General features: G+C 41.3%; 1 protein-coding gene across 1 annotated transcript; it reads right to left on the bottom strand.

Annotated features, from left to right (window-relative positions):
• Positions 1-979: 979 nt before the first annotated feature.
• Positions 980-3,272, bottom strand: ssr3 (signal sequence receptor, gamma). Its single transcript, XM_083886041.1, has 5 exons — positions 3,057-3,272; positions 2,644-2,770; positions 1,902-2,000; positions 1,475-1,606; positions 980-1,270 (listed from the first exon to the last, which is right to left on the bottom strand). Exons 1-5 carry the CDS (start codon positions 3,187-3,189, stop codon positions 1,204-1,206), a joined length of 558 nt encoding a protein of 185 aa, XP_083742167.1. The 5' UTR covers positions 3,190-3,272; the 3' UTR covers positions 980-1,203.
• Positions 3,273-12,869: the final 9,597 nt, after the last annotated feature.

The following is a 12,869-nucleotide window of genomic DNA, read 5'->3' on the forward strand; positions in this document are numbered from 1 at the left end:
TTAACTTTACACACAAAGTTAACAGTCAGTCAGTGTAGCAGTTTAACTTTCGGGGGGAATTGGCTCAGAATAAATTATATATTAACTGCTTGGCAGATGTTTTAATGCAAGGCAGATTATAACTGGAAGTGTACACTTCCAGGAATTGTCTTCCTTGTCCGTGGAGTCTCAGTCCATGACTGTGGCTTTGTTCTGTCTTTCGCCTTTTTGGGTTGCTTCCCACAAAACAATCTAACTGGAACAACACCAGACAATTAAACCAGTCAGTGACTTCATGAAACAACAGTTTGCCTCCAGGACTTCTACGTAACAAACTGTAGAGAAAAAACTAGCAATGTACTAATTTGTAGATTAATGTGTTTAATGAAATTGACGCAGTGACAGTTGGAGAAAATAGACTTATCTGTGATAAATAAGAACAGTGGCTCTGGGTGTTTGCTTTTTGACTGTTCTCTCAAGTTGTTATCAGAAGCAGCTCCACAGCCTTGGAAACGGACCAAAGGCCAAAATTGAGCAAAGGCTGAAGCAATTCACAGATTAACATTAAAGGTCCTGCAAGGCGTTGCATAGGTCCTGCGAGGCGCTTCGTCTCCAGATTTTAATTGATCCGAAAAACAATTCTAATCTCAGTGTGAAGTACAAAAACTTCTTCTACAGATCAGTGTGGTCTACGTCATGTGAGTGTATGGGTGGAAGATAAGTGAGTCTCATTGTTTTTATTGAAAATGCAAACCATCAGTGTATTATTTCCTCTCCTGATAGTGATTTCTCTGTACATAATATGAAAGTGTGATTATTAATAAATGCATTGCCAATGGGAATATCTGTCTGGACTGTAGTTGGTTTGTGGACCAATCAATTTTCGATTTAGGAAACACTGATCAACATTTTACGATTCACTGAGACCTTGATATCTGATCCCAGAAATGTTATGTTCGAAGACTGAATGACGCACTCAGAGAAGCACAAGTAAACCTGGTTGCTTTATTTGTTACAAAAAACAGAAAGACCTGGAGAAACACCCTCCAGACATTTGATCATGAATTTCATGAAGATGAAATGTGATATCAGTCTCTCTTCAAACCCCATTCCTTAACTCAGTGGAAAAGAATATTCTGTGTGCCCTTTTTTTTTTTTTAACCCCATGTCCTTCCCTCCTCCCCCGTCCCACCCCGTTATCCCACGTCCCTTCAGCTTCTGCCTTTACTTGGAGCCAGTGGAAAGCAGAGCAATGAGTCCGGAGGAGGCACTGATGGAGAGAATGTAGTTGCTGGAAAAATGCGAGTTAAGGCAAAAACGGGAATCAAGACGGCGATGGATGAGAACACATTTACCAACATCAAGCTTGGAAAGATAAGAAACTACAAAAATGTGGTTAAAATTTCAATTCAGAACAGAACAGTTTCGAGAACAGTCATTCTAACGATCTCGTCGATCTTGCATGTTCAAATGTGAGGTACGACTGAAAGGATACACAGTGGGGTTGAAGTTCCTTAGCAAGAAGAAGGAGGCGACGATGACGAGGACCAGGAAGAGCGTGTTGTTGTAGAAGATGGAGAAGGTGGTGGCCTCATAGTCAGCAACTTCATTCTTCTTCCACAGGATTCTGAACAGAAGAGAAAATGACATGTAAATATTGTTCATCGAGTATTTGGCAGGGTGTCTCTTAAGAAGCTGGTCCATGGAAAAACTGTTTTGTTTGTAAAGATGTTTGCAGTGGGGGTTAAACAGCTAACCCAGGTGTTAAGTATCAACAGGTTTTAATCAATGCACAGCAGTGTGACTGCAGAGAAGACACATCAACACCACATTTAAGCTTTGAGCTGTTGTTACACACATCTCCAAAAACAGCAGTGTATTCACATATCACAAATAAGGCTTGAAAATGCAACATCAATCACCTCTCATCCTTCTCCTTGCGGGACATCTTGCGGTTGTCTGCCTCTGACAACTTCCTGGTTACCTCCTTGGAAACCGCGTCTTCGCGCTTCTGAGCAACTCTGCAGGACCAGCACATAACGACACGGCGTCGGTGAGAAATTTTAAGTGATACTTTGGAGCAAAGCTTTAGATGATCGACTACAGATAAAGATGCACATGGAAATTTATACGAAGCGATTCCTGTTTTTACAAGGTACTAGGTATTCTTGCAGGATAAAACAATGTGTGAGTAACTCAGAGTAGCAACTAAGTAATTAACTGATATTAGGAAAACCTATCTTAGAATTCCAATTATTGGAGTACTTTTAAAATAACAAAAGCAAATAGTTTATTTTAAATCGATGAATGAAATAAACAGAGGACGGCACATAGACTCAGCTATTTCTCTCTCTCATATTGTCACTTGTTTCCCCTTTATCTGTGCATTGTGTCAGTGAGAATGAAATTGGAATAAGGGCCACAAATGTAAAATATTGCAACCAAGAAAATTAAGAAGACAACCAAACTAATGCATGTTCTGCCTGTCTCGATCTCTGGGTTGACCTGTAGTAACACGTAGCTCAGCCACTGACGTGTGCTCAATATTTCTCTATATATGTATAAAGCTAAAGTGCAGTATTCAGTCAGAATCTCTACCAGTGTGAAAACAGCATGCACATATGAATTAAGATAGAAAATAAGCCACGTAGTGCATTTTCTTACTTGTGTTTGAGAACAAACTTGACGTTCTTGTAGGCAAAGGCCACCAGGTAGGTGCTGACCAGAGTCATGACAGCGTACAGAACTGCAGACTGGACAAGGTCCATGTGCCAAATCCTCCAGAAGAGCCCTGTGAAAAAGAGTCACATAGTAAAATAAAAGCAAGAGAAGTGTCGGTGCAGTAAGGTGAGATCAGTACATCAAAGATTATTGGTTGTAGCTGGTTGTGCCGATCAAAGCTTTAATGATTACAGTATCGCGTTATTATGATGAAATCGTTGCGTTACAGTTCATTGCAGCTACTCAGATCACTTGATAATAATTCAGTCACTTTACACTGTTTTATCTGCTTCGAAAATTCACTTAGCTAAGCTAGGCTAAGCTAGCAGCTGGATCCAGGCAGCGGTACTACTCACAGATGGGGATGGCAGAAACGATTAGCGCGTTCCCGTAAAACAGAGCGGTGGATTTGGCTGAGAGGTTTCTGCTGAAGTCCTGGAGTAGCAGGTCCTCCTCTGACTGCTGCTTGTTGCTGCCTTTGGGAGCCATGGCTGTAGAGTGACCGGTGTGTGAGCTGCTCAGGTCGGAACACAGAAGGATTGACACGTCGCTGTACGAGGAGAAAAGAGAGGGACGCGTCAGCATTAACCCGGAAACACGCCAGCCGTCTTCTTCTTTGTGGACATGAAAACATGGACGTTCCGTGTCTTTGCTGCCCTCCGCAGGAAATAGAGACGCTGCATCTGTAACGCTACACTGCTACCTGCATTGGTATGTACTGTACTATTCAGCCTTTTTTAAAAACAAAACAAAACATTTAATTGCCAAATTTGTCTATCTGGAATTACCATTTCAGATATGTGTGACGCCATTTTGACTCGTCAAAACTACAGTTTCAGTCTGAAACTTTCAGATATCTGCAATGAACTTATGTGAAACTGTCAACATGGCGTCACTTTTGCCTTTGATGTGTATGGGGTTTGTCAATATGGATATCTACATTTTAGTTTCGTAAAGAAAACGTGATAATTTGAATAAGCAACGAACGGTTCAGCTAAAGCAATGACTCCCAAACTGTGGCACAAAAGTAATCTGTACAAAAGAAACAAAAACATAACAAAGAAAACATGATCTGCGAAGAGACAAAAAATATATATGGTGATGGCGGTGTGCTGGTGTTGCTCATTGAACATGCTGGTAATATTTAAATATATATTTTTGGTGAGAAATAATTTACTTTGAGATATTTTATGTGACAAGTGCTGTGTGTACAGACAGACACAATTGTTAAAGTGCACAGTGGTAGGGTGGCTGGAGGTCAAATATCTGAAGGGGTACAGGACTGTGAAAAGTTTAGGGACCACTGAGCTAAATCTACTACAGCACATGTGCCAACTCAAGGCCCGGGGGCCAGATGTGGCCCGCCACGTCATTTTATGTGGCCCGCAAGTGATTAATTGGTCTTAAAAATCTGTTAAAATAGGTCTATGCTGCTTTAAGGCGTGCGTTGACCATAAACTACATTTCCCTGACAGCATCCTGTCACAATGATACACATCGTAGTGTATCATTGTGTATCAGTGTATCACAATGACACACATCGCAGTGTATCATTGTATATGTATCGCGTGACGAGTGAAATTGAGATTGAGCCCGTGCTTCAAAGTCTTTTTCTGAGGGTGTGTTTTTGAAGCAGTGCATGCTGAAGGTGTGTGAGCAGGTCTGCCCTGACCAGATACAGACTTTTAAAGTTTAGTTTGTCAAGAAACACCATCGCGGACCAGGTTACATCTATAATGCATCATATTTGTAACTTGAATAAGTAATAAATACAGAAGGTTATTTAGCAATATGTAACAGAGTAGTTACCTTTATTTTACATTATATTTGGTTACATTTAGTTACATTCATTCTGTATGTAAGCTGTGTAGTAACTACAGCTATGGGTTCAACTACCATCAGGGTTCACAGTTTGTCCACTAGAGGTCAATGTTTACATGTCTGTGTATGTAATCAGCTGATGCCCATTTACCCAACAACAGCAGTGAGTGAGTGCAGCCAGCAACCAGGATTTCAAACAATGAAGGAGAGAAAGATCATCCCACACTGCAAAAGTTCTAAGAATTTTTAAAGGATTTTAGGATTTGGAAAGAGCCATTTCACGATGTAAAGAGAAGTGGATCTTGAGAAAATAAGTTCTGCAGCATATTTGGAATGACATCTTTTGAAGATAAGATAATATTCAAACCAAACATCAAATAAAACCTCTGTGTTTATTACCAGGTAAGACGTACAGCTTATCCCTGCCTGACTGGGCCCATATGCCCCAGCTTGCTGTAGAATTCCTACTTTCAGTTTTGAGCACATTTTTTCCTCATCTGACAAACATGGCAATACAGCTCATGGTGTGACACATCAAGTGTCTGACCTCGCAGCTATAACCGTATAACCATAATAAGCAACTGCAAAAGTCCCTTCTTCTCCTTCACTGTTCGAGTAATGTTCGTAAAAACCCACAGGTACTTGACCTGCTGCTAGTGAGACTACCACAGAGCTTGTCTCTCCGATGAGCTGTTTTCTCTTTTAGGCTACAAACACACTAATTACTTATATTTTCACCATGTTTGCTGGAATAACTAAGCAGCATATGTGTGACACTGAGCACCAACATGGGTTCAGTTGTGTTAGAACGCAATGCAGACCAGACGGTTTGCGTGATGTTCCTGTTTTTAAATTGGGATAGAGATTAGGGATTATCGGTGCACTTCGGTGGGGGGGGGGGCAATATGGGGGAGCAGGAGGGGAGGAGCTGATGCCAAGAGGCCTGCCAACAAAATACCAAGCCAAGCTGGTTCTCTCTCTCTCTTGTGTTTTTGCCAAATTGCTTTGAGTTTGGTGACAGTGCAGACAGATCTACAGGGACAAAGACACGTACTGACCAGCCTCAGCCAAAAAATACACACACTGACATTTACTGGACTCCGGATTTTGAGTTTGCCTGGCAGTGCTGGTGTGTTGTCATCTCCTTTTGATTGAACCCTTAGGATTATTTATGTCAAGTTGCCTATCATTGTGACAAAGTCTTTTTGCAGTAGCATTACTCACTTAAAGTAAGGAGTTTTTGTGAGCCTGTGTGTCCGCTAGACATTTTCAAATAATTGCAGTTGCACAAGAACTCCAAGTCACAGATGTTAAAAAATAATGGAAGATGTGAGAAAGAATCTGATGAATAAAGTGTGACGGTCATTTGGATTGGTATGCGTTCTCCGAAAACAGTGATTTTCCACAATGCTGGATATTATGGAAGTCCCCTGTCACTGTAAAGTAATTCATAAATGGCATGAAGTAGGACTGAGCAGCCACATGGTCACACAACATCCCCTATGATGTTCTGTTGATGCTGAAAAAGAGGAATTTTTATCACTGGCATGTGGCATACTGAGATTGGGGAGTGCAGAGAGTTAGGTTTTCCCCCATTTTCCCACAAAACCTTTGTTTCTCAATTTCCGTCTTCTGCTAGCTACAGTTGTATGTGAGCTGATGTTAGAGCAGTCAAATAATCAGAATATACTGTAGATAGGTTGGTTTAACAGATTTAACTTGAAATTTTATCTCAGAGAATATGCTTTTTCTTGTTAGACATTTTTACATATAAAGCCCAGGGGATTTGATTACCCGTGCTTTGCACATTAGTAATAAACTAATTAAATACATGAACGTGAGGAAACTACAGGTCCAATCAGTGTTTAACATGATGTAATCTAGCTGTAATAAGTACGCCTGCTTGCAGTAAGTCCATGAGATGTTTTAGGTGTCAAGCTCAACCTGTGCTGAACTGATAAACTGTGACTTGTACTAACATTTGAACAGAGAGGTCATGGGACCAAAACAGAGGGAGCTATTTTTAACTGTGCTCCACCATTCATGTTTATTTAACCTCCTCTGTAGGAGTATGCACCGTTCCACAAAAGAGTGGTCCACAAAGTTGTTGTAAAGAGGGTGAAGTTGTTGCAATAGCTTGGAAGAACAAGTTTGAACTTGCATAGAGTTAGCCAGGAAGTTAGTATTCAGTATGCATGCAAGTGTTTGTAGCTTGCAGGGACATGGCATACCTGCTGTTCTTCTGCTGCCTTGTTTAGTAATTTTATTTAGGCTAAGCAAAACAAAGGATTTCAAACACCAGTGTCACAAAACAACACATCAACAACCCTGTGTGCTGTGATGTAAAATCATTGATTCTATCTATCAACTTTGATGCAGGTAGTTAGTTTACAAAATTACACAGTGTGATTGTCTGTTTCTCAGGCTGGTTTTTAGTAGAGATAGACCGATATGATTTTTTCAGGGCCGATACCGATTATTAGTAGCCGATAACCAATATTTGGAGCCGATATTCATTTGCAGTAAAAGTTAAAATATTGCCGTCAAAATTTTGAATAATACAAACACCAACCCTAAACTTCATTTCAATGCCTTTAAGCATATATTTGTTAAACAACAACAAAATGTTTTGTTTTTTTTATCTTAGACAATAGACATCTTTGTTTTAAAATTTAAAAAAAGTCAAAAAGTGCAGGAAGCTCCCAGGCTCAGCTGCATGTTTTAAATGAAAACTTAAGAAAACTGTAAATAATGTTTTCCAAAACAGAACTATCACTTTAATAAAGTAGTGCGTGATAATTTTATTACAGCCGCTGATAAGCCCCTGGGTTATGTAAAGTATAGTTCTTGAACAGGTAAGCCAGCTTCAATGATGGATGAATAAATCTCACAAAAGCACATTGTCACCTCTCAGGGTTCAGTGTGATTATATCACAGTGAACAACAATGTCCTTTTGTCAAGGTGAGGGATGACTGAAGACAGAAGAGGCTGTAAAATGAACAGAGGAGGAGAGGGAGCACTGACACAAGCACCTGTGTGACAGCACTGCAGGCACTGCTCAACTGTTTCAGGGCCTGGTGATATTTCCTTCTTTCATTAAGGACGGGATTCTGTCACGCTCACGCAAAACCCACCCAACTCCTCTGACCAGGCCCGTAATGCTACTCCCTTTAGCAGACGTTTGTTGAAATGGTTGCATGTTTTTCCTCCACTCCTATCTCCTTCATGTCCTGTGATTTATGTTTCCCCTTCGGCTCAGAGGCACGGAGGAGAACGTGATATGGTAGAGGTGGAGGGTGGAGGTGAAGGGTGGGGAATGCTAAGAGAGATGAAGGGAAGAAAACCAGTGAGATATTTGTCTTTTAAAGGGATGCCAGACATGTGTTTACACTTTCTGCCCACTTTTACCATAAATAGTTTCCTCACCCTCAGGCGTGTGTGCTTGCAAGTGAACCTGCATGCAAGCATTTGACTCTCTGTGAGTGTGTATGTACAGTATGTGTGAGAGCTACAGTAAGATGGGGAGACCCCAGAGACCAACCACTTTGATCTATTTTCTCCCTTCACTCATGATTGGAAGGATGATTAATGGTTGTGTAAGCAGTAAAATGTGTGCATGCCACCACCACTCACTGCTACCTATCATAGCCTATTTCCTAGGAAGTGAAGTCCAGTGGAAACTAGAAGCAGACTGATTTATTCATTCATCAACCACTTTATATGGTACACTTGCTTAACTGTGTGTTAATGCAAATATCCAATCAATCAATACTATGACAGCAACCCCATGCTTTTAGGCATGTAGACACGAGCAAGGTGACAAACCAACCATTAGAATGGGGAAGAAAGGTGACTTTGAGCATGGCCGATTGTTGGTGCCAGATGCGCTTATTTCTGAAACTGGTGAGGTCTAGGATTTATATAATAATAATGGTCCAAAAAAGAAAATATACAACTAGGTCAGAGTAGAATGGCCAGTTTTGTTTGAGATGATAGGAATGCAACAGTAACTAAAGCACAGCAAAGGACCACACCAGGCCCCACTCCAGCCACTTTATTAGGTGTCTTATAATAAAATCGCCAGTGAGTGTGCATGTCTAGAATAATACTTTTTTCCTCTGTTGTGTGTGTGTGATTCGCAGCTGATGATGACCGTAATGATGTGTGAGTAATACTGTAGGTGTGGATGTGCAGCTGCGGTCAGATAGTCGCTGTTTGTCGGGTCAGCGAGACCCTGGCGCTACGATTCATAACTATTCTGATTGCGATGACATGGGCTCAGATTCCCCTGGCAGAGTTACGGTGACCCCTCAGGCAGAGCTGCGTCCCAAAACAAACGCTCACATGGTTCCATTCCTTCACTCCAATAAACACCAGATTTCACAGTGTGCTCTCCGAGAAACAAACAGATAAGATTGTATTAATGTGTTGATTCAGGCAGAGTGCACCGTGATCGGGTCATCTACTGCAGAGTGAATTATGTGGGAATTGAAATCCTTCAACAAATCTAATAATGAGAACACAGTGCACAGGAGATTGTGTATGTGTGCGTCTTTCGGAGTGTCAATGCATGTAGAAATGTGGGCTAACCTGCTGCCAACTTGGCTTGTCTCAGTCGCCATGAGAGAGTAGAAGATGTTGACATTTTAGCAGTGGAGGGAAGATGCTGTTCCATCTGTGTCTGAAAGGTCACTGTGGTGAGTGTCTGGAGCACTGTGTGTGTGTGTGTGCGCACCCCTGTGTCTGACAAAATCAGTGTGTTTAAAGTGAGTGTCCTCTCATCAATTCTGTGTGAAAAGAGCAAAGGAGAGCTGTAAACAAACATGCTGGGAGTGTTGGGCATAACACAAACAGAATAGCAGGAATCCACCAGCTCACCTCCTTCCCTCAAACAAACACATACAAATACATTTTTGCTTTGAAGATGTTTGAAGATGAACTGTGTAGGTACAGACAAGTATTAACACTAGCAGTGACATTTTTAACACAGCTGCTTTGAACATTCTCTAACTGACTAAGTTACATCAGCAGGGACGTTGCAACAGGGGAAGCAAAGCTCTCAAATGCCTGCAGCCACAAGCTGAGCTCCCTCAAATTGTCATTTTTGCTGTGTACAGGAAGCTGCAGTGACCCCATGGTTGAAACATTCCCATTACTAGGCCCAACGCCACTGGCTTGCTTTTTCCAGTTTGACCCCCTGACTCCCCTGTTGCCTGAGACCCCCCCAAGTTCATGCGAACCACCACTTTATAGCAGTGTCAAGTTTAATTTGAGTTTAATTTGGAAAGTCCTCTTTTGAACCAAGAGGTAAAACAGAAAAACTTTAAAAACAAAACAATGGCCTGAAAGATGCAACAATGCTTTATAGAGCGGATGATTCAATAAGTACTGTCAAACTATTAATGAATAGTTCCAATTGTCAAACTGCTCAATTGTAAGTCCTCTTTTCAGTAATGAGCAGCCTCACGCAGTCTCCAGCTAACTCTATGCTGAGCTGTAGAGGAAAAGGACATTATGACATTGTGGACAATGACCAGTAAAACCGTCTCTCTGAACTTGAGGCCTCAAATGGAGATATTTGTTCTGGACTTGAATAACAAACACATTCGTGAGGGTAACTGGGGGTGAGTTGTATCAAATGACAGGAAGCGTTATAGACTTTGTGAACACAAATCCACTGTAATAATGTGCTGGGAATGCTCAGTTTAGAAATGGTGTACTTCAAGTGTCACCCTGAGAAATTTTTCATTTGTGCCAGAGGGGGGTTGATGAGAAGGTCTGGCAGATGATCCACTGATGTGGAAGCAGCTGTGAGGAGCTGTGGTGAAAACATGTTGAGTGCCTGACAGAGGCAACCTCAGAACGCTCTGGTGTCTGGTCACACGAGAACTTCATGGCCTAGTGGTTACAGCGTACTCGGATCAAATGGTGAGCCTTTTACTCACAATAAACGATGCAGGATTCCTCCCTGGTCATTTAAACACAGGCTTTCACAATGTCAGTGATGATAAATGAATAGTGCTGAGTTAGCTGTGGCAGCATATTTTACAGATTTGTGAAAGGATAAGATATCCTGAGAGAGTGGGGTGGGGATGTTGACTAGTGTGTCTCGTCAGGAAAACACATGAAAAACACATGAGGCACAAGGGAATGATGCTTGAAAGCTAAGCACATATTTATGTCTGTAGGTCAACAACCACCAAGTTTTTATTGCCAGTTGTTTGTGATCTCTGACATGTTTATTAATGTTGTATTTCATCATTACCTTCTTTCTGATGAAGCACTGTTGAATTCCTGTTCAGATTTCAGCCGCTTTTACCCCTATCTTGTCTGACTCGCTGGAGTGGATTGAGACTTGGCTGGAAATTTGATCAGCGTTTGTGATGCTTCCATGAGACACAGACAGATCTGCGTCTTTTAATATTTTTAAATATAGTGGCTGCCAAATGCCAACTGACGATCCTGTGCCTATTAGAGATGATTAGCCGCAAATTGCAAAACTCATTAGTGAGCAGATTATCAGGCCCAGAGTCAAGTAACCTGAACTTGGCTTTACTGGTGAAAGGGACTATAAAACTAAAGGGGTAAACACATGCCACACATACCTACACAGAATAAACATTTTAGTGAATGAAGTGTTAACCGAGGAGTGGATGTAGTGGGATTGTTTGATTGTGTGCACACAGCTGTGCATGGTGCATATCTTCTGCACATGTGTATACACCAGCACATGCTTCCAAGAACATCCTCAGTGTGTTTGTGTGATGTGTTTAACAAACACACCATATGGGGAGCACAAGCAATCAGATGGTTGGATCAGATAACATGAATTCCTCTGGATAAACTTTATGGATACTCTGACCTACTCTATATAAACTAGGATCAAAGCTTTGAGGGCTGCTGCTGCAGATTGTCTGTCTGGTTCGACTACAGATATCACCAGATTTAGGTTGTGTTGTTGAAGTTTTTTTCTCCCCATAGAAATGCCAGTCATTTGCAAAATGCATTTTAATTGTTGTTTGTCTGATTTATACTGGACACTTCTACAGTACATGGTTTATGTTCAGAGGCGATGCAGGATGTACTAGTGTGGCATTTATATAATGCAAGAAAGGGCAGGGTGTGGAGGCCTGTGACCTTGTTTATTTTGACAATGAACATGCAAAACCACATCAGATGGCATGCATGTCATTGTTCACGAGCAGTGCTGATTCAGTGAGATGAAGGTTAAATATGTCACTGTTAAACAGTGTAAAAAAAATAATAATACTGACATTTAATGGTGAAGTCAACCATGGTTTGCTACAGTACCTTCACAGCAGAATCTCTCGCATTTCTTTTGTTATTTTAACCAGTTCAAAAATGTGTCTCTTTTAATACACCACAATGATACACCAAAATGCTTGGTGGTGCTTCAACGGTGATAAAAGATAAATAATAAAAGGGAGAGCTTGTAAAAAGTGATATTTATGAATTGGCATACATCTGAAATAATAACATCTGAAAGTGGGGGAGACACATGATAAATAATCTAATGGTTAGCAACTCAAAAAAATCATTCTTGTTTTATGCTTTTATGTGAATATTTTCCTATTCATACCGGCTGTTGGATCACTTTGGCAGGTAACACTGTTTGTTAGTTGTCTGTCACTGTGGGAGTGAACACAAGATCAAAGACACTCCCTGCAAATGAAATCATCGCCCTATTGTATGCTACTGACATGTGCTGTTTGCAAGTGCCTTTGAGAGTTTTGCATGTTAAACACCACTTTTATCAAAGTATGTGTCATTGTGTGCCAGGGGAACTGATGGCATGATAATAAAAAAGCATAATGTATTTGCATGATATTCTTTATGCATGCAAGACTCTGAATATGGAAGTAGGCTACTTTGTTAACTGGTGTTTGCTGGTGTGCGTGCCACTTTGGTCATATGCTTAAGGTGCATGCATGAATTAGAGTTAATGTCCAATTCCCTGTGAGAGGTTGACATATTTGCATGAGAGAGTGCAAATTCGTGTGTTTGTGTGCTCCTGGTTGAGGCAGGGGGGCCCAAGGTCTTATGCGGAGAGTGTTTGCATGTGAGTGTGTAGGAGGAGGGAAAAAAACGTGTTAGTGAATTGGATGCGAAATGAGGAGTGGATGAGGCAGGCAGGAAGTGTGCAACGGCCAGTGTGTGTGCGTGCGTGCATGCGTGCGTGCTTGCGTGCATGTGTGCTTACATCTGTGAATTGCTGTCCTAATTAAATGTGAAAGCCCTCCTAGTCACCTCTGCCCTCCCTCAAATGACTCCTGTCTGCCCCTGTGTCTTACGCACAGACACGCACTCACACACATTCCTAATCTTA

This window comes from Microchirus variegatus, assembly GCF_963457635.1.
Source record: "Microchirus variegatus genome assembly, chromosome: 3".
NCBI lineage: Eukaryota > Metazoa > Chordata > Actinopteri > Pleuronectiformes > Soleidae > Microchirus > Microchirus variegatus.

Excerpts from the sequence above, each read along its gene's own strand:
- ssr3 (XM_083886041.1), bottom strand. The coding sequence starts at position 3,189 with ATGGCTCCCAAAGGCAGCAACAAGCAGCAGTCAGAGGAGGACCTGCTA. Across the intron at positions 2,771-3,056 it reads CGTTTCTGCCATCCCCATCT|GGCTCTTCTGGAGGATTTGG; the intron begins GTGAGTAGTACC and ends TCTTTTTCACAG. Across the intron at positions 1,607-1,901 it reads CGCAAGGAGAAGGATGAGAG|AATCCTGTGGAAGAAGAATG; the intron begins GTGATTGATGTT and ends TCTTCTGTTCAG.